This window comes from Sturnus vulgaris, chromosome 5 (assembly GCF_052056855.1).
Source record: "Sturnus vulgaris isolate bStuVul1 chromosome 5, bStuVul1.hap1, whole genome shotgun sequence".
Classification (NCBI taxonomy): Eukaryota; Metazoa; Chordata; class Aves; order Passeriformes; family Sturnidae; genus Sturnus; species Sturnus vulgaris.
In genome coordinates, this window is record NC_142247.1 from 10398142 (window position 1) to 10425224 (window position 27083).

General features: G+C 38.6%; 1 protein-coding gene across 6 annotated transcripts in view; it reads right to left on the bottom strand.

The window, feature by feature from the left end:
- Nucleotides 1–25523, bottom strand: part of CCDC91 (coiled-coil domain containing 91) — a 113611-nt gene extending 88088 nt beyond the window's left edge. For 2 of the 6 annotated variants that reach the window (XM_014880801.2, XM_014880775.2), the window contains exons 1-3: nucleotides 25402–25519; nucleotides 2613–2655; nucleotides 2429–2507 (exon numbers count right to left, since the gene is read on the bottom strand). In XM_014880801.2, coding sequence (XP_014736287.1) covers nucleotides 2429–2507; nucleotides 2613–2642 — 109 coding nt within the window. In that variant the 5' untranslated portion in view covers nucleotides 2643–2655; nucleotides 25402–25519. Of the gene's footprint in view, nucleotides 1–2428; nucleotides 2508–2612; nucleotides 2656–17852; nucleotides 18116–23851; nucleotides 23962–25352 lie in introns of those variants that run through there. The other 4 variants (XM_088164829.1, XM_088164831.1, XM_014880792.2 and 1 more) reach the window with 4 other exon arrangements.
- Between the last annotated feature and the right edge of the window lie 1560 nt (nucleotides 25524–27083).

Consider the following 27083-nt stretch of genomic DNA (forward strand, 5'->3'; position numbering starts at 1 on the left):
TGTAAGAACTGCCAGAAACACGCAGTTTGGTAATAGAAGCAGAGATCAGGCACAGCCTGCAATCTTGCTAATGCAAGGAAAATTCTTTGTCTTTATGTTTGAGCTTTTTAATGAAGCTCAAACAATTATTAAAATTCCCAGGGAGATCAGGAATTCTGAAAACAAAACCAAGTGGATGAACATGAACTGTTAAATCAACATTTCATTGAGTCTTACCCTTCATACTGAGTTTGAGAATGAAGACATCAAATATCAAATGTACCACATGGGTAATATTTACCAATTAGATGTTTCTTACATCCAGCAATTAAGAAGGGATATGACAGCAGGGCTATGAGCAGAAGACCATATAATAATAATTTGACATGTTTTTGTAGAATGTTGTAAGCGACTTGTAGCACAGCTCCCCTACATATAGGTTTCAGCTGTTAAAAATAAAAAAACCCAAGAAACAAAATTAAATTTTCTTCCTCAACTCCTCTTGTCTTGATATTACAACTCAAGGACATTGTCAATAATACTGTATACACTGAAAACTCTATCCCTGAACATTTTCAGTTAAAAGTAACATTCAGGTAAAAAATTTGAGTTTAAAACTGCTTTTGTTTCCACAGTGGGAAAAAACAACCTGATGCACTCTCAAGATGATTTCTGACAACGCACAGTACAAAGCTCTTCCCCGCATTTTATTCTTCCAAAGCCAAAATATTCTAGAAGTTATTATATCTACTAATCTAGAATTTTAAATGTACATCCATGTGGTCCATACTACCAAAGACATAGTAAGAAGTCCAATTTCAAGGGCAAAATTGCACTGAAATCACCACTGAGACCTTAAAAATAACTTCTGAATTGTCTGCTGAACTGAACTGAACACTGAAAAACATGGCCACAGGATTCAGTGTTTTGTTTTATGACTTCCAAACACCAGATATACAGGAAATTCACAAGATGAGTAACTGCTCCTCTGGAAAGTTCATCAAATCTTGGGTGTATACAAGGGTATCTCGCCCCCCCCTCCAAATTTATCAAAATCACCTCAATAGCACCATAACACATTCGAATTTTTCAGCAAGCCTTACTGAGAAATTTCTAGGGTAAGAGAAGAACATCTTTATATATAGATAACACTGGGGAGACAATTCAGCTATTTCTGTTACTAAAAACATTCATCTACAAGTCAATGCCCAAGAAGCCCTTAACCAATACTATTAAAATGTTGCCTATTGCAATAAACTAGTTTATTCACAGCAATATTTGCATGAAAAAGTCATACAAATATTTTACAGTAACAAAATATCCAGAACACAAGAGTTTTCTTTTAATTTTGAAATGCCTAAAATACCTTGGTATAAATTACCCTAGGACTTCTGTGTCACTTAAAATCATTCTGTGACAAAAAAATTCTGTGTTATGTACAAATAATTTCAATTCTACACACTTAACAGGATTTTAATTGGACTTCACTGACAGACACTGCATAGCTGTATTTGATTTAATTTATTAAACACAGTAAGACATGCTACTGAACTTAACCAACAATTTTAAATATCTGTAAAAATGACATGAAGAATATTAAAGTTGGAAAAATATAATTTCCTTAGTATTTGTTTTCCTCTGAGTCAATGACAAATAAAACTGATCGTTCTGTAATAGATGAAAGCCAGAAATAAATTAACGAAAACATTTTAAGAATACAATTTATAGAGAGTTCATGTTGACAAAAATCCCCGTCTTATTTTGTATAATTTAGTCTGCATAACAATACAGTGTGGGTGGTTGGTTATTTTTTTCCCCTGAAGCTGCAAAAGTCCTATTTTGTTTTGTGAAAAGAGTGAAATCTAGACCACAATAAAATCAGTAACGCCTCCAAAATCTTTTAGTCCTACTGATAGTATACATTTATCAACAAACTTTTAACAACATCCTAAAATCCAGACAGGCACCAGACACTTATATAAATTAATAAAATAGTTCCCTAATGTTTCTGCTTCTGCTTGAGATAAAGAATATGCAATATATTTTTCAATTATATAAACTACGCAAGTAAAAAAGATCACTTTCATCCCTCCCAAGTAAGATTTCATCACAATCCTATTTTTAACCTTACTTTTTCTGTTTTTCTACGATTTGCAACAGATCTTCCACACTTAAAAGTAAAGAATATCCTGTGAATGAAGAAATTCTATTCCTTTTCTACTGTATAAACTGAATTTCTCTTTCATTCCTCAATAAAGTTTAACTTTGAGAAGTGTAATTTCCCAAAATAATTGCTCAGGAATATTCTTATACTAAAGTTTTGACTGCTGGCTATTCTGTTATTGTGCATTTATTTCATTGTGTACACCCTTCTAAGCACTAATTTTTACAGTGAATACATAAGGACAGGAATAGAATATTAAGATTTTTACAGTGATTCAGTCAATACCTGCAGGAAATGCTGCCCAAGCAATAGCAGGAGATGTGGTCTGCTGTTCACCATTTCCAAACTCATAACTCTCTGCTGCCTGGAAACAAGAAGAAATTGTTACATATTTCAGAAAATGCTAGAAATGTCCATAAAACAGTTGAAAATAGTTAAATTTCAAAGCAAAGTTATCCAAACAGCATACCTCAAATCCTCCAAAGTCATCATCATCCATCTTTCAGCAGGCACTAGAACACAAAAGAAATCTTGATTTTAAAACATTTTCATAACCTTATCCCCTGCTCGCTCAGAAATGAGCATTCAGTCCTTTCCTCCAGTCTCATCTCCACAGCCAACCTGAAGTCTCCATCATTTGTAAGTCCTAAAACAGATCAAGGGGCCTAAATAAGAACTTTTTCACACAGAGGATGCAAGGCCAAGAACTGCAAGATCTTGCTTAAGAAGCACTTTTTTATTGATTAAGTTAAATACAAAAAATTGGGCATTTTACACCAGAATTTGAATAACTTCAGGGGAAAACATAAGCAGTGTCCATCAACACAGTCCAACATCTTTTGAAAGTAAAAATGCAGGAAAAGCTTTCTCACAGAGGAGAATAGGAAGATGTTACCTAAAAGTTATATTTAATATCTTCAGGTTATACAGGTCCCCAGTATGCTAAACAAATGCTACTACAACCATCAAATAATCCAGTCAGGACACACATATATATAAATATATAACAAACTAATACATAAATATGTCCAGGAAATAGGATTTCTGACCATCAGATTCCAAAATGAAGGGTTGTCTTCACTCATAAGGAAAACAATCTATCTTAATGCAGTCATGATCTACCATGGACCTTATATAGTTTTGTGTTTATGATTTAAAGCATTAAAAATATTTTCCATTGTTAAGCTGCTTTTCCAAATCAGCACTGTGATTAAATCCAAAAAGATTTCCTGCTTTTCCCATCTCTTCTTAGCTGTCTGGCAACATCAGAACAAACTGCAGCTTGGAAAAAGACTGTGGTGAATTTCTGGAAATTTTTCTGCTACCACAGAGGTCCGTCCCTAGGTTTCATGGAGGAGCTGATTAAGATTTTACAAACTGATCAGCATTTTTGACTTGTAGCCCTGAATTCTGTGGCATTTGGATATATTTATAGTTAAATTGCAATTCCTTTAAAAAAAAAAAACAGGCTAAGTTACTCAGCTAATGAAAGTAACTCAAGATATACAAAGCTGTTGAAAGAAAGGTATTATGTATTAACAAAATATATATAACTCTGATATGTAAATGAAGGATGATCAAAAAAACCCTTATGGTCTTTATAGGATGTTAAAATGTTTATAAAAGCTAGTCAATCAGTTAAAACAGTCTATAGACTGGATAAACTTTTATTACTGCAGAAAAGATGGAAAGGAGCTGTTTAAAAGAGAGTAGGTTTAGATTGAACGTTAGGAAGAAATTGTTCCCTGTGAGGGTGCTGAGGCCCTGGCACAGGTTTCCCAGAGCAGCTGTGGCTGCCCCATCCCTGGAAGTGTCCAAGGCCAGGTTGGATGGGGCTCTGAGCAACCTGGGCTCAAGGTGTCCTTGCCACGGGACTGGGTGATCTCTACGTGATTCAGTGATAAATCATCACTATCACAGTATAAGTAGAAATATTTGTTTAAATTGAAGTATTGTTCAATAAGAACTAAGTATCTTTTTAGGGACTACGAGATGTTTTCTTGGCTTTGTGTGGGTTGGGTTTTCTGCTGGCTCATTTTCCAAGAGAGAAAGAAGGTAGTTGGGTATTTTCCCCATCAGTGTAAAGGTTAATTGGTCAAACATTCATGCACTCTATCAACATTCAGAGCTTTAACACATAGTTCTGGAATACAGCATGTGTGTGCACAAATGATGGCTGGAGATGTGTGGAGAGCACAGGACTGCAGATGGAGACAGCACAAACTGACAATGTCACTGTATTCATGCCACATTCCAGGAAAAACCACCCAAACCAGACTGGGGATTGACACAACCACTGCAGAACACAGTGCTCAGTAGCAGGCAAAGCAGCCAGCTGGAGAAGGTGAGCCTTTAGAAAGGCAAACAGGTATTTTATCTACACACATTATATCACATCAACAGGTCTTACAGGCTCTACACAAAGTTCTTTCAAAGCAGATTTTCCCCACAAAGTGCATGAGACGTTATTCCCATCATCTCAGAACTGGTTATGTCTCAACCAGGGAAAGTACATTCAGCACTGTATTTTAAAAACACAAACTGGAACAAGTTCAGAGGAGTTCAACAGGAATTAAAGCAATTTTGGAAAGGCATGCTAAAATGGAGAGGCTCTAAAAAAATAAAAAGCAAACAAAAATAGAAAATATGTAAAATCATGTTCTAAGAAGTGATTAACTACTTTGATTTCTCTTCAAATACAACACTGACCTGAGGCAGTAAAGACAGAAGGCCCTGTAAGGAAAACATGTGAGGATTTCCATTTCTCTTTCAAGAACATTTATAAGAAACTATGCATAAATAAAACAGAAGTTTTGATAGACAAAAAGAATGTAGGGCAGAAGAAAAACTGGAGAGCAACCTGTTATTGAATCCATCATATTTTTTATTGCATTTCACATATAGTTTTTTAAGTCTGGTAACAATCCCAGGATTATTCTGACCTAAGATTACCTTTACCCCACAAATTTTAAACACAGATATTTTGCGGCTTACAAAATTTAATTACTTTATGAATTATTCCACATATCACTCCAATGGAATAAAAGATAAACAAACTCCAAGCAAGTCTCCATAGTACCAATGGTGTTTTCACACCTAGCTGTTAATCCTCCAATTTCCAGTTCCTCAGAGACCCCACAGGAATTCCAGGCTAAGTGATTCTCCCTCAGGTGAGAGAATTCTAGATCTGTTTGCACTTTGGGTGTGTATAATCTATATTCATACACATACATGCACTTTTGTTTCAGAATGATTTGTTTCATGCCGTGTTTGCTGTGGACAAAAAAAAAAAGTCTAAAAATACCAAAACTGGCAAACTCACAAATATGCAGGCAGCAGATTAGGATAGAAAGCATGGACTAAATCCTGAGGGATGCTGATATAAGGCACTTCAAAACCTCAGACACTGAGGTTCTCTTCAAAGAGTGTTCGTGCAAGAGTTCTTATTAGGAGACATCTTTCCCAAAATGTGATCTCTTCTTGCATAAAAAGGGAGCCTTCTGTAGGGAAAAGGGCCACACCACTGTTATAAGAACTGTTTAAAGAAACAGGAGACATTCAAGTCCTCAAAGTACATGGGCATTTAGCTCTAAAAATGTATTAGTGACTCATTATACACTTAAATGATAACAATGCTGAAAATATGATCAAACACGTAAGTTCTTAATTCTATCCCTTATTTTCATTACGGAAATGCAATTCTAGTACAAATAAATAACAGAGGTAGTCTAATACCTCTCCTTCGACCTGCAACAAATTTGGAGCAAGTTCTTTTAATCAACCATTTATTCCAAAATGGGAAATCAGACTTTTCTTTCCTCATAGGGTAGGAACATTATTTGTGGCACCGGAATAGGAAAGAATACATTAAGTGCTGACAATCTTCAGGATTTGAAAAATAACAGAAAAAGACAAAACAACCCACACAGTCTTACCATGACTAAATGTGGTCTCTTGAAATATGCCCGATACTGGAATTAAGTAACTGTAAAATTGGGCAACAAGAAGTCAACCTCAAAATTACAGAGTCATAGAAATTATGGTTGGAAAAGACACAGTAGGTCATCCAGCCCAGGTCATTTCCAAAACATTACAGTTCTCAGACAGTCGTGTCCTAAAAGGCTTGAGAAGCTCTCCAGTCACATGCCATGAAAAGAAGGAAACTTTCCATGGACAACGAATACACAAGCCACTGAATTCTGAGTAGGTTTTATCAACAACTTTGTATCCACCAAATGGAACAATAACTTCTGCCAAAATTCAGACCAGCAGGTCATCCAAACCAAGCTCCTGCTCAAAGCAGGGCCAACACTGCATTTCAGATGAGGTTGCTCAAGACTTTCTCCTGCACGGCTGGTAAGGCTGAATGATGAATTTATTCAGAATGATGTGCATACCTGAGAAGCTCACAAGCTTTCTTCCTGTGCCAAATACAGTCACCAAAGCCTGGCCAGCAGCTTTAAACAGGTCATGAGAACTTTGTGAAATGTGCTTACCTAACAGACACACCAAAAGCTTGTTTTTATACACAGGAAGATCAAGAGCCATTCCCAAGAAATAAGGAAGAAAAATGTAAGCTGCGGGGAAAAAAAAAAGCCCCTCTTCTCCATTCCAACAGTTAGGGGGAGAAAGAACATTGTGATCCCACCAGAAATTTTGGTATTCATATCCAAAAGGCAGTAGTGGTGGAAAGACCAAATGGTGAATAGGAAGAATTCCTCATTCACATCCACCTCTGGCTAGTGAGAATTCAAGTTAATCAAGTCCTGATCCATTACTTGATAATCTAAATTTGTCTAGGTACTGGAGAACTGATTCTGCCAAGTAAAATCAAGTGTCTTCTACATAACCTGGCCTGTAAGTTTGTTCTGCTTTAACAGAACAACTGACAGAGTATACAGCTGCTCGTTTTGTCAGAACTGTGTGTGCAGAGCTGCCTGAGGGTGGGGCTGCTGCATTGATATTTCTGACAAACCCCAGGGGTGGGTAACTCCTATCTGTGAAAACCTATCAGTTTTACTTTCATTCTAATGTTTCCTAAATGACTTATCCAACATGTTCAGTTCAGGACAGGCTTATTAGCTGTTCCCTGATTGGACATAACATAGACCCCAACATTTGAAAAATAAATCTTTGGCCGAACCTGCAGGTTCCAAAAAGTCTACCCAGGATAAGTATGAGATTAAAAACAAAAACAAAAACAACCAAAAAACCCCCAACAAAACTAAGAAGTAGCAATTTAGAAAGCATGTACACTGGCAATACCTCTGTGATAAAAAGCAGGACAGATGATAAATTTCTGTATCACCAAGATCTAACCAGCTCACATGCACTTTTCCCCATGGCTCTTTCACCTAAATTTCTAGTATCTCTTGCAAATATTAAAACAGGAACAAACTTTCTTCTTTCTACCTAGCTGATACAGGCTTATCTCCTGATCTATATTAATTAGAGGTGCAGGATAAGTATTTGGCATCTTAAAAAATTATAATAGCTACTAAGTCATTAACTGGAAAAATTTAATTACAGAATGCACATATCCCAAAGGATATCTAGCTTAAGAAAGACCAGAATATGAACGTACAGCATTGTGGAGACTAAAATATATTTAGAGCATTTGTAAAATTTCCTAAAGAAGAAAAACCACTCTAGCAATTCTGCATGCTGCTTGTCCTACTCCATTGTAAGACAATGAAAACCGGGCAACACCAAAATACCAGTGCTCTCCATCACATTCCAGTGTGGATTCCATCATAAAACGGACATGTGGGAAATCTCCCCTGGGAGGAAGCAGAATGCTGGTCAGCTCCCAGGGTGACAGAGCTGTTAGCACCTTTATTTTAACAGGGGACAGGAGCCTGCTCATACACACAGTGAATTAAGATACTTCAAGGTTATGTGGGAAAAGAAGACAACACAGAAGATGCCACAGCAATTTTTCCCTGGGAACTGAGGCTGGTTCATTTAACCTGGAGAAAAAGAAGCTCAGGGGGACATTATCAGTCTTTACCACTCCTTGACAGGAGGGTGCAGCCAGGTGAGGGTCAGGCTCTTCTCCAATGTACAAAGTGATAGGAGAAGAGGAGATGGACTCAAGTTGTGCCAAGAGAGGTTTAGATTGGATATTAGGGGGAAATTTCTTCACCAAAAGTGTTGTCAAGCATTGGAAGGAGCTGCCCAGGGATATGGTTAAATCACATGAAGTTATTTAAAAGACATGCATTTGTGGCACTTGGGGACATGATTCAGAGGTGGACTTGGCAGTGGGAGGTTAATGGTTGGACTCCATGATCCTAAAGGTCTTTTCTAACCCAAATTATTCCATGACTTCACTGCCAGTACTGACTCAATAATACTTAGTACATTATAATAATACTAAAACTTTTCTAATAGAGAAAAAAAACAAACCAAAAAAGTCAGCAGTTGCAAATCCACCTATTTTACATTAGTAGTGCTTATATTACAATTTATTCCACTCAAGTCTATGGTAATTTTAAGAAAAATGAAAGCCTGGCCCCTTGTAATGAATTTTCTTCCACAGCCCAAATAAAGCAACATTAAAGGAATCCCAATTTAGTTTGCAAAGCCTCTCAGGACAATTCATGCAACCCAACCTGAAAGCAAGGTCAGCTCAGGCACTGCCTAAGGCCACATACAGTCAAGTTTAGAATATCTGCAGGGACTGAGACTTCAGTCTAGGACACAGCAGCAGTCAAGCCCTGGAGCAAACACACAGGGAGAATTTACTTTTCCTATTCACCTTTCTGGTCTACCCATTGATGCATTTATTCTGAAGAGTTTCCAGAGAGTTTCAGTGCTTAGAAATGATGACAGAACATTACGGAATGTGACAATAAAAGTCAAGGATCGATTTACACAAAACAGAATTTGTAAACCAAATGACAATACCTAAAATTGTATCAATTCCTTCAGTGAATTTAATAGATAGGGAGGGAGGGAGGGAGGCAGGAAGGAAGGAAGGCAGGAAGGAAGGAAGGAAGGCAGGCAGGAAGGCAGGCAGGAAGGCAGGCAGGAAGGCAGGCAGGAAGGAAGGCAGGCAGGCAGGCAGGAAGGAAGGAAGGAAGGAAGGAAGGAAGGAAGGAAGGAAGGAAGGAAGGAAGGAAGGAAGGAAGGAAGGAAGGAAGGAAGGAAGGAAGGAAGGAAGGAAGGAAGGAAGGAAAACTTTTTTTACCACTTAGTCATTTGTCAGGACTCCTGAAGTAAAAGATCCAGATCCTGCAAGAAGTATGTAAGATTCCATATCCTGTGATGTAATGTTCCACACCTAACATCACCAGCAATCTTGAAATAACTCTACTTCCCCATGCCAATGCTGCAAATAACAGAACTACCAGAAAAATCTGTAGCATTTGTATCAGCTTCACATAGCAAGACCATCTTCCATGATCTATGACTTCTATAACTGCCTTCCCCAATGTTAAAAGCATTTTTAGAAGGAAAAAGAACCATGTTGTATAAATAAACACTTTAGCTTCATATAGCCTTTATTACAGAAATATAAATAATCATTAGAAATAATATTCCCATCTTCAAGGTACTGAACTAGTATGAGAAAAAAACCTCAGAAACTACACAAAAACTAGTATTAAGATAATCTGCAAAATCAATTCCACAAAAATTAGTGGTTTAGAATTTAAGGCATTCTTCTTTGGCAAATACCTTTTGGCTTTTTTAAACAGTGAGGAAAGCAGGAAAAAGCAATGAAACACAAATTCAAAGTCCATTCCACTTCCATAGTTCAAATACAACTACACAAAAAAGAAAGCAAGAGTTCCACTTTTACCCACAAGAGGAAAATGAGCTCTGACAGCTCCTAAAGAGAGGACAAGTCAAATTCACTTATGACATAGGAGGGAGGAAAAAAACCCCACAGCATTACAGGCTTGTGTGGAAAACATATTCAAGAGCTGTCAATTCCTCAGCCATATCCTAGTAGAAACTAACAGAGAAAACTGGGAAACCCATGCTCTATAAAATTTCCCCCAAATTTGACAATCATCTACTTAAAAAATACCGACTTCCTCTCTCTAGATACTCAAAGATGATTTCAAATAATACATTACCTACTCCAGAAGTATTAGAATACGGTATAATTCAGCATATTTCAATATCTGCAGAACCTATCTTTCCCAAGACTTAATTCTAACAATTTCAGGAACTCAAGGGTTCTTCACCTTTTCAGATCTTCAGTCTTCACCATAATTGGTTCCTTGTGACCTGAACATGGAAAGACTAGTTTCTGCTTTATAAAAATAAGGAATCACACAGTTAACTATTTTTAACATTTCTTGAATGGCTCTCTCTAAGCTTTCTCTATCACAAATATCCTTTTACTTCAAAAGGCACACATTTTTACAAGATGCACATAAAATTCCGTGAGAAGTCTGGCAAAACGGATATACAATTAAAACATACTGTGCTTTGGAGGAAATCCCTTTCCTTTCACCAAGCCTTCTCCCCATCCAAAAAAATCTCACCAAGCAGCTTGAATTAAACAAATTAAACATTCATGTTAAGCACAGCCAGGCAATACCTATAATTAATCAACATCAAGTCCAGAACAACAATCTCTGAAACCTGATTCAGACTAATGATAATCAGAAGGTCTGGAACTTGGTTTGTATTCTACCAAAAAAAAAAAAAAAAAAAAAAAAAAAAAAAAAAAAAAAAAAAAAAAAAGTGAGAAAAGCCTGACTTGTCATCTGCTAATTAGGCCACAACGACCAGACATCATGAGTCCCACAAATGCCTGAGAAAAAGTGACCACGGTAGACTAAAAACTCTCATATTGAAATATTCTTATTTTACTGAAATCCATAAATTGGACACAGGCCTCTAAAAGACAGAGCGAGGCTATTCTCAGAGCTGCATCGTATTAGGACAAAACCCTTAGGATAGAAGTTGGAAGTGTGAAAATTGTGACCAGATATTGGAACAGGCTGCCCACAGACACGGTGGACTAATTCTGGAGGACAATCACAAAGAATTTAACTGGACAGGGCCCTGAGCCACATGTTCTAACCAGATCTGCTTTACACAGTGGTTTGGATTAGAAATCTTCCAAATGCCCCTCCCACGAATGGTCTATGTATTCCGTTTGATCCACAGCAGTATCATTAAAAGAAAAGTGAATCCACTTTTGACATTGTTCTTTAGCTGAACCACACTCATAACTACCAACATCTGTCCAAGATCATTTATGACTGGGTTTGCTGATGACAGAGCCAACCTCAAGAGAGGAGCATGAAAGGCATAGAGTAGCTTTAGAATCTTCATTGCTGTAGGAGGAATAAAAGGAGTGAAAGCCTAATGAAATGTACCTGAAGGGAACCACAGGAAAGATGGAGAGAGACTCTTGACAAGGGCCTGGAGTGACAGGACAAGGGGCAATGGCTTCACACTGACACAGAGCAGGGTTAGATTGGATATTGGGAAGAAATTGTTCCCTGTGAGGGTGCTGAGGCCCTGGCACAGGTTTCCCAGAGAAGCTGTGGCTGCCCCATCCCTGTCCAAGGCCAGGCTGGATGGGGCTCTGAGCAACCTGGGACAGTGGAAGGTGTCCCTACCCATGGCAGGGGACGGGAATGAATGAGCTTTGACCTTCCAACCCAAACCATTCTATGGTTCTATGTTTCTATGAAATATGTTCATTGCGTATTCAAAGAAAAAATGTCTTACCTAAATCTTTGTACTCAACAGAAATGTTTCTTGAAAAGGGCTGAGGTGAACTTCTGTCATTAAGAAAAAAAAATCCCAACAAGAAAGCAAAACTGCATGGGGATGCTTCTTCTTGGGAAGTAATAAATCACTTTGTTAATTCATTAATTAATTCAAAACCTTTCCTAGGAAATAACAACTCTTTTTCTCAAAAAGGAAAGTCTAATGCTTCTTGATGAATCAATGGCTCTTTGTGACAGATTCAGTAGCCTCAGCCTTTCTCTTCCTCTCAGCTTTAACAGACACAGTGCTTTGTAATTCAGGGCTTCCCTCTCATGAGAAGAGCTGATATCAGTTCCAAGAAGTTCATGCAATCAGGCTCTCCAACTACATGCTTGATTTTCATAAAGCACTGCTTTAGGAACACAATCTTTATACTTAGAAACAAATAAAGGGTACAGAAACACCTCCTGTTAAGGGTTTGGGAATGCTAGAACAAACCATGGCCTATATTCTGCAGTTCACATCTGATAAACTTAAGAAATTGTGGGTTTAAAAGCAAAATACAAGGGTCACACATGTTTCAAACACATTCCCACTTAAAATATTATTGAGTTTCAGTACTTTCAATAGTTGCAATTCAAACTGACAACTGAAATTCTTGTTCTTCTCCATGTTACAAAGCAGCATCAGTAACTGCAATCAATTCTTTTTACCTGCAGATCCCAGTAATGTGCTTTAACAGAACTTAAGAAGAGGTGTCTGCACAATGGAGAAGCTTTCCAAGAGTAAAAGGCACCAAGTTCTGCCTCAAGCGAACTTTGTCACGGAACAGGTATGTGAAAATAGAAGATTTGACACAATCTTAGTAACAGTAAGAGCATCATAGCAACACAATTTAATGTAACAACATGTCAAACAAAAATCTAAGTCTTTGAATGCATGCTTATATGGATGTGTGGTGACTTGTACTAATAAATGTCATTAATGTTATGAAAAGAGTGTTCAAGACCTTTCACATTAAAAAGGAATATATGCTTTACAGGAAAATAAAAAGTAAAAAAATCCAACTAAACAAAACCAAACCCAGGGTAATACCAGGTTTTGGCATGATGCACTGGCTAGGAAAATCTGGTGCTGAGTGAATCACTTATTCTAAAAACCAACACTCCTTCACCAGAAGAAGAATCTTTAAAGTAAAAAAAGGGGGAAAAAAACCAACAAACTTTAAAAATTCTGTAGATCATCTTGTTATGCACTTGAAATGTGGCTTTTTCTCTTAACTAAAAGTAAAATAAGATAGTAAAGGTCTAAATATAAAGGTTAATCAGTAAACCTGACAGTTAAATATGAAAAAAAAAGATACTCTTTAACTTACATATAGACAATTCACAAAAACTGTGAATTGTCAGTGTTTACAGGTTATCATTCTAATCTTATGCTAGAAAAGCTGACACGTGGCCATGGATACTTAAAAAAAAAACTCCCAAAGAACCAACAAACCCACAAAATCAGCAGGACATGGTAAGATAGGATTATACTAAAGAAATACATGATATAAGATAGGATTGTATTAAATAAAAATGCACAACATTCGTTTATCATTCTTCTGGAAGACTCACTTTTCCAATTAATAAAACAACTCCCCTCAGCTTCCTCCAAACCCTGGAAGCACAGCACTTCCCACAAGGAAAGTTACTCAGGCAAGAGTTATTTCAGGCAAGAAAAAAGGTATTAGGCTATTTCTCTGACATGACATTATCAAAAGGAATAACAATTATGTCACACATTTTCAATTCCTTCTGATTTTATATTATTCAGTTGCTAGTCTTGAAAAAGAAAACCTTAAATAAAGCTAATAATATTTATTTTGCCCCAAACACCTATTAGAAATTCATATCTTATGGAAGTTTAATGCAAAAACTGAAACACAACATAACTGGCCCAAAAAACCCTTTTAATTCTCTGTTTTGCAAGCTCTAGATATACTGTTAGAAGCAGAAAAGGTCAGATATTACTCTCCCTCTCACACAGAAAGAAGAATGCATCATTGCACCTTTTTCTCCCTTTACTAATACTTAAAGAGAAGACTTGGTGACTTTCTGTTCACATATTAAGCAGATTCATTTGATTTTCCATAGTCTCCTAAAGAGATGGTCTGGTTCATAAAGAAGCAACTCACGATGTGACTTAAAATTTGTTTTCATATGACTCTCACAAAGCAAACTGGAGAGGTATCACATGGTCCAACTCCCAACTCATAAACAAGTAAAATGAAAATGCTAATGTGCTTCCCAACAGAAAACACTGCTGCCAGAATGTCTATGCCCATTATCTTTCCTTATTTTTTTTTTGTCTGCTCCTAAGCATGCAACACAATACTTTTCATCACATGATCTTTAGCAAAAAAAAAAATTCTCCTAGAAAAGGCTGATTGCCATCAATGCCTTTGTAATACACTGAGGGAGCTGCAAATAGAGATTCCAATTCAGGCCAGAGCAAAAACAGGATTCAAGCTCAACACCTACTTTTTCTTTTGATCAGATCACAATATTTTAAAATAATTTATCACTTCAGGTTGATTCTTTATGCCTACTTTGCATTTCTAGAATACAGGTCTTCTATAGGCCCAAAGCTTTTGACAAAGATTTGCCAGAACTACCAGGTCCTTCTCAGAAAGAGGGAGACATTTCCTAAGAGGTTCCATACTCAGCAAGTTACCAAGACATTTAAGGACCAAGTTTGTGACTAGAGCACTGATACCAAGAATATCACACGTCAGTTAACAATTAAGCAAAAATTTAAGAAGAATTAAACTTCTTAACTTATAAATTAACTTATTAATCTTAGAGGATTAACTAATCTTCTCATTCAAGAAGAGTTAAACTCCCCCCCAACCCCAAAAAGACAAAACCAAAATGCTCCACATCTTCCCAGTTTAAAAGAAACCAATTGTTCCTTCTCCCAAGCAATTAATTTTAAACCACAGTTTTATAATTCCTCTAAGACCTTTGCTAAACTCTAAATAAATGCATGCCTGACAAGTATTCATCCTAAAGTATAAAACTTCCATGCACGTAGAATACATGTACAAAAGGAAAATAGTAACAGGCTATAGTGGACACTTACTTATACAAGCACACAGTGAAATTAGAAATATATACTTGAGAATTCATGGCATTATTTAAGGTAACAAAGGCCTTACATATTCACAGAGCTTAATGGCTTTTGAAAGCAGCGCTGTTTAAAGAGAACTACTGAAATTGATTCAGAAATTACTATGCAAAAGTATCCCTTCTGGCAATGCTGTGAAAACCGGCAGAACGTTCAGGTTCCAAAGTGCAAAGTACATGTAGAGTGATATCTTTTAACTATGTTAATTACTGGGCAATTACATAGTCTTCAGTCAGCAAAATTCCCAATGAAAACAAGTTCTGCTTGACTAAAGTCAGCAAGAAAAAACTTGAATATTTGAACAATAACCATTAATGCCTTACACTTACACTCAATAGTAATTAACAAAAAATGCATTTAGCAATTAGAAGTTTCAGGTGATAACTATAATTTTCTGTAGAGGCTTTGACAAAAAAATTATGTGAATGGCCAACTTCAAGCTAATCTAGTCATCTTCTAAAATATATGATGGTAAAAAAAAAATTAACAGAAAAACTCACAACTATCTTCCTTCATTCATAATGAATAGTATGTTAGGTTATTCCTATAATCAAATTACTACTTTCCTCAGAACAAATATTGCTCAATGCACAATTTACACAGAAAATTAATATAGTAAAAAATTTCACTATATCCGAATAAAGAAAAAAAGAAAAAAAAACCTTTCATTTTAATCGAAAACTCCAAAATAATTTTAAGAAATTCAAACCCAGCACATTTCACACGAGCAGCTGCTGAGGAGGGAGCCTGGCTGGCTGGCACCAGAATTCTGACCAGGAGCCTGCCTGCTCTAGTCTGCCTAAGACTAGAACTAAACTCAACTCTGAGAATGTTGGTCTCCTTTCAGGCCTTCCCTCAGTTTTTTATTTGATGTGTGGGTTTATAAATCAAACCTTATGGAGGAACAAAGACTGGATTAATAAGCAAAAATTAATCATTAGTTCCTGCTGTACCAAAGACACTGTCAGCGTTCCATCCTTTGTTAGCTTTACCAACTCCACATATTCCGCAGTCAGTAGAAGTTAAACCAGGTTAAATACACAATTTTAAAAATACAATCATTTTTCCATGGGATTCAATGTTGACATAAAATTTTACATTAAAAAATAAAACAAAACCAAAAAACTCTATTTATTAACTAGAGACTGTAATCAGATCATGGTATATTTACACCATGAGGAAAATGGAAAGATTTTAGCATAGATGCCACCGGAAGACAACCATTTTAAATCAAAATGTATTCTGTTTTTGAAACTACTTCGTTAATTTGTTTCTTTTTTTTTTTTTTTTTAATAAAAAATATTCAAGTATCTTAGAAGGAGAATTACTTCATTTCTGAGTGTGTTTTACATATACTACATCTAGATCATAACTTGTAAAAAGTGATTTACATTTTTGTAACTATTTTTGAGCACTCTTGCTACTCAGTATTCATCCATTTTACTAAAACATGTCTTTAATACAGTTCATGTCACAATAACTCAAAAAATTAACCTAAACACAGTCTGGAATATATTAAGGCAATTTAGCAATCCAGTATCCTGTAAAAACATTTTGAAACCTTTTACTGATAAATTCATTTTCTAACAGTATTACCTTGGTTCCTTATAAAGAAATGACAAAGGTGGGTAACTTCTAAAGGTATGCTCTGAAAGTACTAGGGATTTATACTACATTATTCTGCTTGCTATAATAAAAAAAGAAAAAAACAAACTCAAACCCCAAACAAAACACCTACAAATTTTGCTCAACTGTACCACTGGGCAAAACAGGTTGTGTACATATATATATATATATATATATAAAGAGAAAGACAAAGAACACACTTATTTTCAGATAGTAAAACAAAAAGGATCTATGTATAGCAAAGTCTTCAGGGCACACAGTCAATTTAAACGTAATAGTTTCCAAACATAAGTATAACTTGCCTCAGTTTTTGAAATTTTCAAGTACATTAGTTCTCATCTCTTCTCCACTTAAAGATTCTTAAACCAATATTGTTCTTTCAACCCTGATGAGAGGGCAAGTCAGGCCTCTTTATAAACATTAAAGGCAGCTCATAAGTGCATTTTTAAGGACAATGTAACTAAATCCCAGGTACGTTCAATATTGATGGAAGTTAAATAGCTGCATCATACACTTTTTAAGCACTCTTTAAATAGAAAAAGTATTTGTGAAAGTCCTAAAGCAGAACCTGGTTTTTAGCTCCTAATAATAAAATTAATCTCGTCCTGGAGTATCAGTATCTCATTTTATCATTTATCACACTGTGATTAATCCTAAATTTCTATAAGAATCATTTTTAAGTGGATTAAACAAAAGTGGTTTTAAACTCAGTTTCTGAGACCCCTTTAGAGTCAGTTTACGACGTTATTGTTCATCAGTGCTAACCAAATGTGCAGAAATTTGTCCAGGAAAAAAAGAATAAAAAGAAAAAAGGGGGTGCTGGGGCAGAAAGTTTTTGGGTAAAATCAGAGGAAAGGTGAACAAGGCAGATATCCTGGTGGGAGAATGTTACAGCCCACCCAGCCAGGATGAAGAGATGAAATATTCTCTAAAGGACCGGGAGAAGTCTCATGATTGCTGGCCCTTTTACTGGGTGTCTGCAAGAAACACAACACAGCAAAGGGGAAACCAGACTGCAAGGATGGCATGAGGTTCTGCAGAGAGGAATTCAGGAGGGTCTAAGCCCAAATAAAATTCAACCTGGCTACCACCATAAAAGACAATTCAAAAATTGTTTTATAAATACAACAGCAAGAAAAGGAAGGCCAAATCTCCATCTTCATTGGATGCAGTGGAAAATAACAGTGAGAAAGAATGAGGAAAAGGCTGAGGCACTTGGTGCTGTCTTTACCTCAGTCTCCAGTAGCTAGACCAGGTGTCCCCAGGGTACCCAGCCCTGAGCTGCAAGAGAGAGAAGGAGCAGAACGAGCCCTCACATTCCAGAAGATGCTGCTGTGCCTCTCAGACACACACAGGTCTACAGGGCTGGCTGGGATCCACCTGAGGGTGCTGAGCAAGCTGCTGAGAGAATCCACAGAGCCACTTCCAATCATTTACCAGCAGTCCTGGTTATTTAGGGAGGTCCCAGCTGGCTGGACATGAGCAAGTATTCCTCCCACCTACAAACAGAGAGGGAAGGAGGAGCTGACCTGATTGCTTGGAACAAGGTGTTTTGGATAAGGGGAAGGCTTTGGATGCTTTTTAACTGGACTTTAGTAAAACTTATCTTTTTCCAGTGTCTTCACCTGGAGAAACTGGCTGCTCCTGGCTTGGACATGTGCACTCTTTGCTGGGTAAAAGAACATGGCTGGTTGAACAGGCCTTGAGAGTTGGGAATAAAGTGGCTGAGGTGGCTGGGAATGTTTGGTCTGGAGAAAAGGAAGCTTGGGGGTGACATTCTGGCTCCCCACAAGTCCCTGACAGAACAGTGCAGCCAGGTGGGGGTCAGGCTCTGCTCCCAGGGAACAAGGGACAGGAAAAGGAGAAACAGACTCAAGCTGCATCAGGAGAGGTTTGGATGGAACATTGGGGAAAAAATAATCATCCCCAAAAGGGTGGTCAAGCACTGAAAAAGGCTGCCCAGGGCAGTGGTGGAGCCACCAACCCTGGAGACATTTAAAAGACATGTGGATGTGGCACCTGGGGACATGGGTTAGTGGTGAACTTGACAGTGTGAGGTTAATGGTTGGACCCGACCATCTTGGAGGTCTTTTCCAACCTTAACAATTCCATGATTTCAAACTAAGTACAACTTTTCTTCAGTCTATAGTTGATCAGGCCAAGATGCTGATTTTTCAGTGTGGCAAAACTGAAATTTTAATTTTATAAACTAAAAGCAAGCTGACTGTGGCATGTGCATCATGTGGAAACCTCTTCAGAAACTCACACTGTTTCACAAGCTGCACCCCATGGAAAGTCCTTTTAAAAGCTTAACTGGCAAATGCATGCTAAAATATTTTGGTTTCCATCTAAATCTACACTAAATTCCAATCCTCAGAGACAGGATTTCCACTTTATTTCTCTCTATACACACACACTAAGCTCAAGAACGGTAACATAGTAAAGTGCTGTTAAAGTTTTGAAAAAAGCAAGCCTAGCATAAAGAACTTGACTGTAGGTCTCTTTTCCTCAGAAGTTGAAAAAAATCCCAAACATGACTGTGTTCTGCAATAAATAAAAGATACTTAAATGAAATCAGAGGTATTTAATATAAATGGATACTAAAACAAAGTCAAAGTAAAGCAATTCCATCTTTCCGTAAACCCACCTTACAATAAAAAAATTCTAGCAGTGGGTTCTGGCAAAGTATTTGATGAGGAATAAAGAATTACAAGACCAAGTTTTGGCAACAATACACAGAATATTGGATAGCTTTTATCGGCATTCACTTTATTCAGAAACCTTAAGGAGACACAGAATAAACATTAAGGAAACATTAAAATTAACTTTCAATACATTATTTACATTATTTAGTACATTTATTTATTTACAATCTAATGGAAGTTTAGAAGACAAAATTTCTAAACTTTTGGAAGTTTTTTAGTTCAAGTCTTCAAATTTTACATGGAATCATTTCACTTGAATATAAACACCTGGGAAGGAGACAAAAAATTGCTTATGAGCTTCTAATTTTAAGGCTTGTAAGGTGGTTACAAAGAATCCTTTCATAATCTTGTATATTAAGATCAAATTGCTTATGAATTGATGCTTATGGATTGTTAGTTTCTGCTTCCCAGACGAAGGGAGTTTGTTCAGCTGGGTTTTTAAATGTTAAACTACTTTCAGGGCTAGGTTAAGCAACTTGTTTCGCTGTTGGAGATTATATTCTCTTTTTGTGAGCATCGTTATTAACTGATGACGCACCTCTAAACCTGTTCACCTTCTTCCAGATTTCTTCTGCCTTCGGCTTATGTGCCCAAAAGCACATGTGCAACAGCATGGACATCCAAGCAGTGACTTCCTTGAAAAGTCCACAGCTTAGAGCAAGCATCTGTCATCCCTTTCTGCTCTTACTTATTCAATATCTTCTCCCACAGCTGCATGCCCTCCCCGGCGTGTTTACACAACAAAATAGCTCCAGTTACAACAGACCTACAACAATCATCTGCTCCAATAGCCTGAGCCCTCACCAAAAGTTGGAGCACATTAGGAAGGGCATTGTCCAAGTGCTTCTGAGGCATGGACATGCCTGGGGGACCGACCACCGAGCTGGAAGCCTCTCCCCTGCCTGGCCACCCTCACAGAGGGCACCCCTCAGCCTCCCTCTCTCCAAACTGGACAAACCCAAAGTCCTCAGCTGCTTCTCACAGGATATCAACACTGAAGTATGGAATTTCCACTTCATTTTCATACATACTCATTGTAACTGGAAAGAAATTATCACCATTTGACAATTTCTCATCTTCTACTCAGATTCAAAGATGCAGTGCCTTGGTGTGGCTACGATGCCACACTAGAGCTCTCATGACTGCAATGGTTCACAGCCAGAGTGCAATTCTCCAGTATGTACAAAACCTGAGACACAATCAGCCAGCATGCTCAAACACTGATAGCAATGTCCCTGTGAACTGCTTTTCTATAAATAACACAGAACATTACATCCCTTTTTAAGTCCTTTTTTGAAGGAAAAGCAACACCTCTAGTAACAGATCCAAGGCTACAGCCTTTAAATCATTAGTTTTCACACTGGAATAATTTGAGTTTGGATGTTTTGCACTTCAATATGTGCACACCCTAAATCCTTCATTTCCAAAGATATCAAGTTTTGAATGCTGTCAGCCCTTACTGCTAGATTCCAACTGTATTCCTACAAGCAACCTATCCTCCAGCACAGATTGCTTTTCCTTATACATATCTGCCTCAGCCTTATAATCCAGAGGAAAGATGAATTCTCAATTTGGAACCACCCCTGCTACCAGCATTAATTATTTTAATTACTTTTTCCAAAAGCAAAGAAACAGTCCCAACCATTACTGTTGCACAGTCACCTAAAATCAATTTATACATGTGCATAAAAATTTGCCATCTTTTCCAGGGCTGAATTAAAATGAGAGAAATATTCCTGGAGTCTATGGAAAAATGGGTCTGAATGGGTCTGTGGAAGAATGGGTCTGAACCTGACTTATGTTTCACTGCAAGTGAAAACTTGCCTGACTATTTAATATTTGAGTATTATGGTAAGGAGGTTCAGATTTGGTTCTTTAATCAAGGAAAGTGCTGAATAGGTGAAAATTCTACATTCTAAAACTTACCACAGTTTTTCATGGGAGCCCTAAAAATCAGGATTTAGCTCTATATCATCTTCACTTAGTTGAGGTTTTTAAAGACCTCAGAGTTCCACAAACTACCTGAGATTTTAGGCCTTTTTGTACTAAATTAGCACTATAGTTTAGACATGCTTGATTTTCTTAAAACTAAAACTTTGAAATTTTGCAAATATAACACAAGACATATTTTAAGCTAAATCTTTCCAAATTTTTCTCTGAAAGACATTCAAAACCTGAATTTTTATCATTCCAATGACAAATAGAAGAACCTGCTTTTCTCTTAGGGGCATTATATAGGTATGATAAATGTTGTTCTTTCTTATATTTCAAATAAATATTATGCCCATTCCTGCAGCTGTGATTCAAAGAATGGGAAAGTTTACTAGGCAGTGTCTGTAACAACGTGATGACAGGAAATTCTAGCCTTATGTATGTCAACAAATTTAAGGCAGATACAGATGTCATATAGCTGCTGGAAAAGTGCAGAACTCTATAAAAATTATATTTCTAAAAACCTCATGAGGAATATCCATTGCCACTTGTACATATAAGTAAAAACTTTATTCACTTTTTTCTTAATTCGAAAAGTCTTCTGTGATTACTTAGAAAGAAATTTATGGGTACATAATTATTTTTCTCCAATTATGCCCAAAAATGGAATTTCCATTTTTAATGGTTTAATTAAAAGAGTGGACAGAACCCCCAAAATTCATTTCAGTCACGCCTAAAATAAATCTGCCAACTGAACAATGAAAAGAAAAAAAAAGCCTGCTGTGTCAGAAAAGCAAATTCTTCACATTGGTCAATCCCAAACTTTTCAGGACAAAATAATATAAATCCTACTGTATGCTAAGAAAGTTTAGATAATATAATTCTACATTAAGAAAATTACAAATCCCTTAATTTTTATCTGTAAAAATAGTACTACTTCTGCACATTCAGATCTAGAGAACAGATACCTTTGCTTAAAGGAAGTAAAGTGATGAGGGAAGATTATGATTGCAAGAGGCCTTATCAGAAAAAGAGAAATCCAACTCTCAAATTTAAGCGTTTTTTTTTTTTTTTACTAATACCAGGAGGGGTTATTTCCACCTAAGTCTTTAGAAGTATGAGGTAGAAAAAAGAAAAACAAGTCCTGCACTTTGAATTTCTGATGCATTCCTACATTTACAAATATCAAAGTAATGAAGAAATGAAGTGTAACAGATACACTGTTAAAATACAGTGTCTGAAAGTCACCTTAAAACACTTTTTAGGTGATCTGCCACTTACATTACACTTAAAGGTAGATTTAGTCCACGTGACTTAAAATTTAGTCTGCAGCCTGAGCCTTGGAGTGTACTGGGGGGAAAACCCTACACAAAAACAAAAAAAAAACCAAAAAAACCTAGCTGAAAAAGTTCTGAGTATCAAGACCGGTTTAACAAGAATTTTTGTCCTTCATTATCATGACCAAATTAGTTTTCCATGAGCAGAAAGGACCTCCCTGTAAGGGCACTTGAGCATGAAGCACTGCACAGATGGACAGCAGCAGATTACACCAGACATGAGGATATGGCCCTGCACACACAAACCACACCTCATGTACCTGAACATGGGCAGGAAGGTGCTGTGAATTTTACATTTAAGGACTGACAGAAAATGTGTTTCCATCATACCATGATTTTTTTTCCATTTGGTGTTACAAGCTTTCCTGGAAGCTGGGTTTTCAGTAGGAACCCAGCCAAGCACACAGAGACACACCACACTTATATCTATTTCAGCAGTTCTGTAAAGATTTGGGGAGCTATTGCCCTAAAGACTGCAATCCAATTGCTCCTCTGGACCAGAAATATGCTTCATAGCATAACTGCATCTTGACACCTCTAAATCTGTGTGGCTGTCATCAGCCTGAGACCACAGAAGCAGGTAACAGTGCCTAGACAGCATGTACTCTTCACCAAGCTCTGGCAGTAGTTGTCACATGGAAGGAGATGTGAAAGCTGGCCCAACAGCCCATGGTGTTCAAAGACATGCAGAAAAACAGTCAAGGAGCTCCTAATTAATTGCAAAAGGACTGAAAGTGCACTGGGAGCTCTAGTGAGGCACGGTCTGATCACTGTGTCTCCAAATCCTTATAGAGGTTTCTGTGTGAACATGACAGAAGCAAATGTGTCACCTAGGATCCTCAGTTTTCAACCATTCCTGGTAGGGTCAAACTGGTAGGAAACCTCAAACTTTATTATAGCAATGGTCAGAGAAAGATTTGGATAAAAACAAATCCAAAGGTGACAGACCCTATTTTAATGCCAATTGTCTCAATCTATGTTCACATGGCCCACCCACCACCTCAGCTGACTAAAGTTAAAACACCATCTCAACTTCAATGTCCCAGATTAACAGCAGAAACTGGTTACTGGTGGAACTATTCACACAGACACACTGAGGCACAGAGCACATAAATTTATCTCCTGTATTTAATTGAATATTTAATTGGCTTCCTTTCAAAATACTCTTAAGAATCTCTTTAAGAGGCTACTGTTCATTGAGCATCCAAGCATCATCTGTTTGAACACTACTTAGATTTTCTTCTTTCATATCCTACCAGCATGAGGATCACTACTGCACTCAACAGACACTATCTGCCCTGCAGTCTGTGTTTGAGGATGGTCAGCAGTCTGCTTCCAGTACTAGGGAGTGAGAAACTGTGAGCCCCTGAAGGAAAAACAAGGAAGTAATTACAACACTTGCATCAACATTTACTTTAGACAGTCAAGCCATGGATGTGGGGGCACTCAGACCATGGTTATATATTGAAAAAATATATGTGGAAAAGCAAAATCTGAAGGACAGAAAAGCAAACAGCCAGGAAGTGCTGAAAACAAAAACTATTAAGCAGGTCTACTGAAACAGGTGTTTCAAGCACTGTGACAAAAACTACCTAAAGTTCCACTACAATGCTGCAGTAAGGTGGCAAAAGAGGCATTCACAGTGTGCAATTGATAGGCAAAAGAACTGCTAAAACAGAAAAGAAAAATTGCTTATGAAACTAGAGTCTCCTGACAAGAACCAAAGCTGCAGGCAGAGTTCATCATGACAATATCCCAGAACAGAAAGGTGGGCTTAGGCACTGAGGTATCAAGAGGACACAATCAACCCTATTACGGAGATGAGAACTCCTAAAATGTTTAAAGATCAGATTTATAGAAATTGATTTAGATGCCTGAAGATTCTGAGAGATTTTCAGGAATACTTCAACACCTAACTCCATTTATAGTAACATATACTAGTCACCCACACACCTCTGAAAAATCACAGGGAATATGTCACAACTAAAAGATTCTAGACAATGTTTGAAAATTTGGCCATGGAAGCAGAAGAGCAAAGAACTCATAGCCAGGATTTCCAAACATCTGGGCTAGAGAACTACTCCAAGAGTTCTCCCACTGGCAGGGACACCAATTTGGTGCAGAGAAGGAAGGCAGGCCCCTGCTGCTCCTCTGAACTAATTCTAAAATCCCCTTTTGCGGCGACCCTTATGCTCCATCGTTAAGGATATCACCAGCACCACATCACTGCCAGTGCTGCGGTGCAGGGAGGGCTCGGACTGGTCAGGCAGGTGAGGGGATGGATGAAGGAAGGAGAAGGCAAGGGCAAGTAGGTGCAGGCAGATGGAGGCAGGAGGAAACAGGTGAAGCTGCAAGCAGGTTGAGGCAGGAGAATGGCGGCAGCTGGAGCCAGACCTCGAAGGGACCATCCCCACAGCCAAACTACGGCCAAGCTCGGCTGCCTGCTTGGCCAGCGCAGCTCCTGGCTGTGACCCGGGGCTGGCAGGGCTCTGATACCGGGACTGGCAGGGCAATGACCCGGGGCTGCAAGGGCCGTGACCTGGGCTAGCAGGGCCGTGATCCCGCCTGGCAGGGCTCTGCCTCAGGGCTGGCGGGCTGTGATCCCGCCTGGCAGGGCTGTGACCCGGGCTGGCAGGGCTGTGGCCCCGGCGGAACCAGCTCCGCTCCGGCCGGCCTGCCCCGGCCCGTCGCCGCTCGCCGGCGCGGCCTCACCCGGATGTGGATCCGCCGCCCCCCCCTCCCCGCGGCCGGGGTCACCTTGATGCCTCCGAGCTGAATTGTCTGTCCCCAGGCTGGGTTGTCTCACCTTGTGTAAACGCAACTGATGGCGTCAGATAACTTCTACAATACGAGTTGCTTAATAAAGGAAACAACCTTGTGTTTGGAGCATTGCGTAAGATTGCATCACGGGATAAATATGCATTAGGTAGGCGGAGAGCATGGATTAGATAGGCGGGTCCATGTGAGTTTTGCTTTATAAAAGATGCGAGTTGTTAGCACCTGAGCGTGGTTTGTAGAAAGCCCCGTCGTGCGCCCTTTAGAGAATAAACAGTGTTTATTCTGTCAACTTTGTAATCCGCTGTGACTGTGTTTAGGGAGCTCCCACAGTCGGGAATAGCCCCCGCAGCGCCAGCGCTGCTGCTCATCCCGGCCGGGCTCGGGGCCGCCTCCCCGCTCACTCCCTGCCGGGACCCGCTGGAGTCACCGCTGGAATCACGGCTGGATCACCCCCAGTGTCGGAGCAGCCCCGGCTCTCGAGGGAGCCTCTGTCCTTTGCCCTGTGGTTCCCGGTCCATGTTCGCTCACCCAGCCCGGCCGTAGGCTCTGTGCGTGGCAGAGACCAGCGGCGTCCCTTCAGTGTCATCGCAGAATCACAGGATCCTGAGGGTTGGAAGGGACCTCTGGAGATCGTCCAGTCCAGCCTCGGGGTCATGCAGAGCAGGTGGCACAGAGGTGGGTTTGGAATGTCTCCAGAGAGAGAGAATCCGCACTCTGGGCAGCTGTTCCGGTGCTCTGCCATCCTCAATGGGAAGAACTTCATGTTGAAATAAAACTTCTCATGTTTTAGTTTATGGCCATTGCTCCTCATCCTGTCAATGGGTACCACTAGAAAGAGTCTGGTCCCTCCTCTTGGCACTCCTTTGAGATATTTATCTGCTTTGATGAGGTCCTTTCTCAGTCCTCTCTTCTCCAGAATAAACAGCCCCAGCTCCCGCAGTCTCTTCTCATCAGAAACCTGCTCCACACTCACCACCTTTGTGGTCCTTCTTCAGTATCTCCTTGTCTTTCTTGTACTGAGAAGTATGGAAATGAATCAGGAACTGGCCGGACAGTGAGGATCATGCCAGCCCTGGGCTGGGCACAGGAGATAAGTGCCCGTTTGTGCCATCCTCTGAGAGAACATGGCATAAAGAGGCCAAAGTAAGGACAAGCAGCCGTTGTGAATGACACATTGCGATAAACTGGGAAAACAATGGGTTAATTTCACTACCGAACCTCTTTTTGTGAACAGAACAGTGTCAGTATCTAGTAGATAGATACTTAATGAACAGTGTATTAAAAGTCATAGAATGAAAAAGATGTAACATTATGCCACTGGAACAGTACCTTGCAGCAGTTTTCCTGTTCTATACATGAAGAAACATAATATCACAGAATTACAGACTGGTTTGGCTTGCAAAGGATCTTAAAGCTCATTCAGTTCCAATCCTGCCCTGAGCAGGGACACCTTTCCACTACCCCAGACTGCTCCAAACCTTGTCCAGCATGGTCTTAGACATTTCTAGGGATGGGGCAGCCACAGCTTCTCTGGGCAACGTGTGCCAGGGCCTCACCAAAATATCATTAAAAAATGAAGATATATTATGGTGTAAGTTTTATGTCCCATTATACCTGACTGCAGTGTTCCCAAAGCTAGCTATCGAATGTGATTTTTGGTGGGGTAAATAGCATGCAACTTTATCAGTCTTCTAAGATATACCAGGAAAA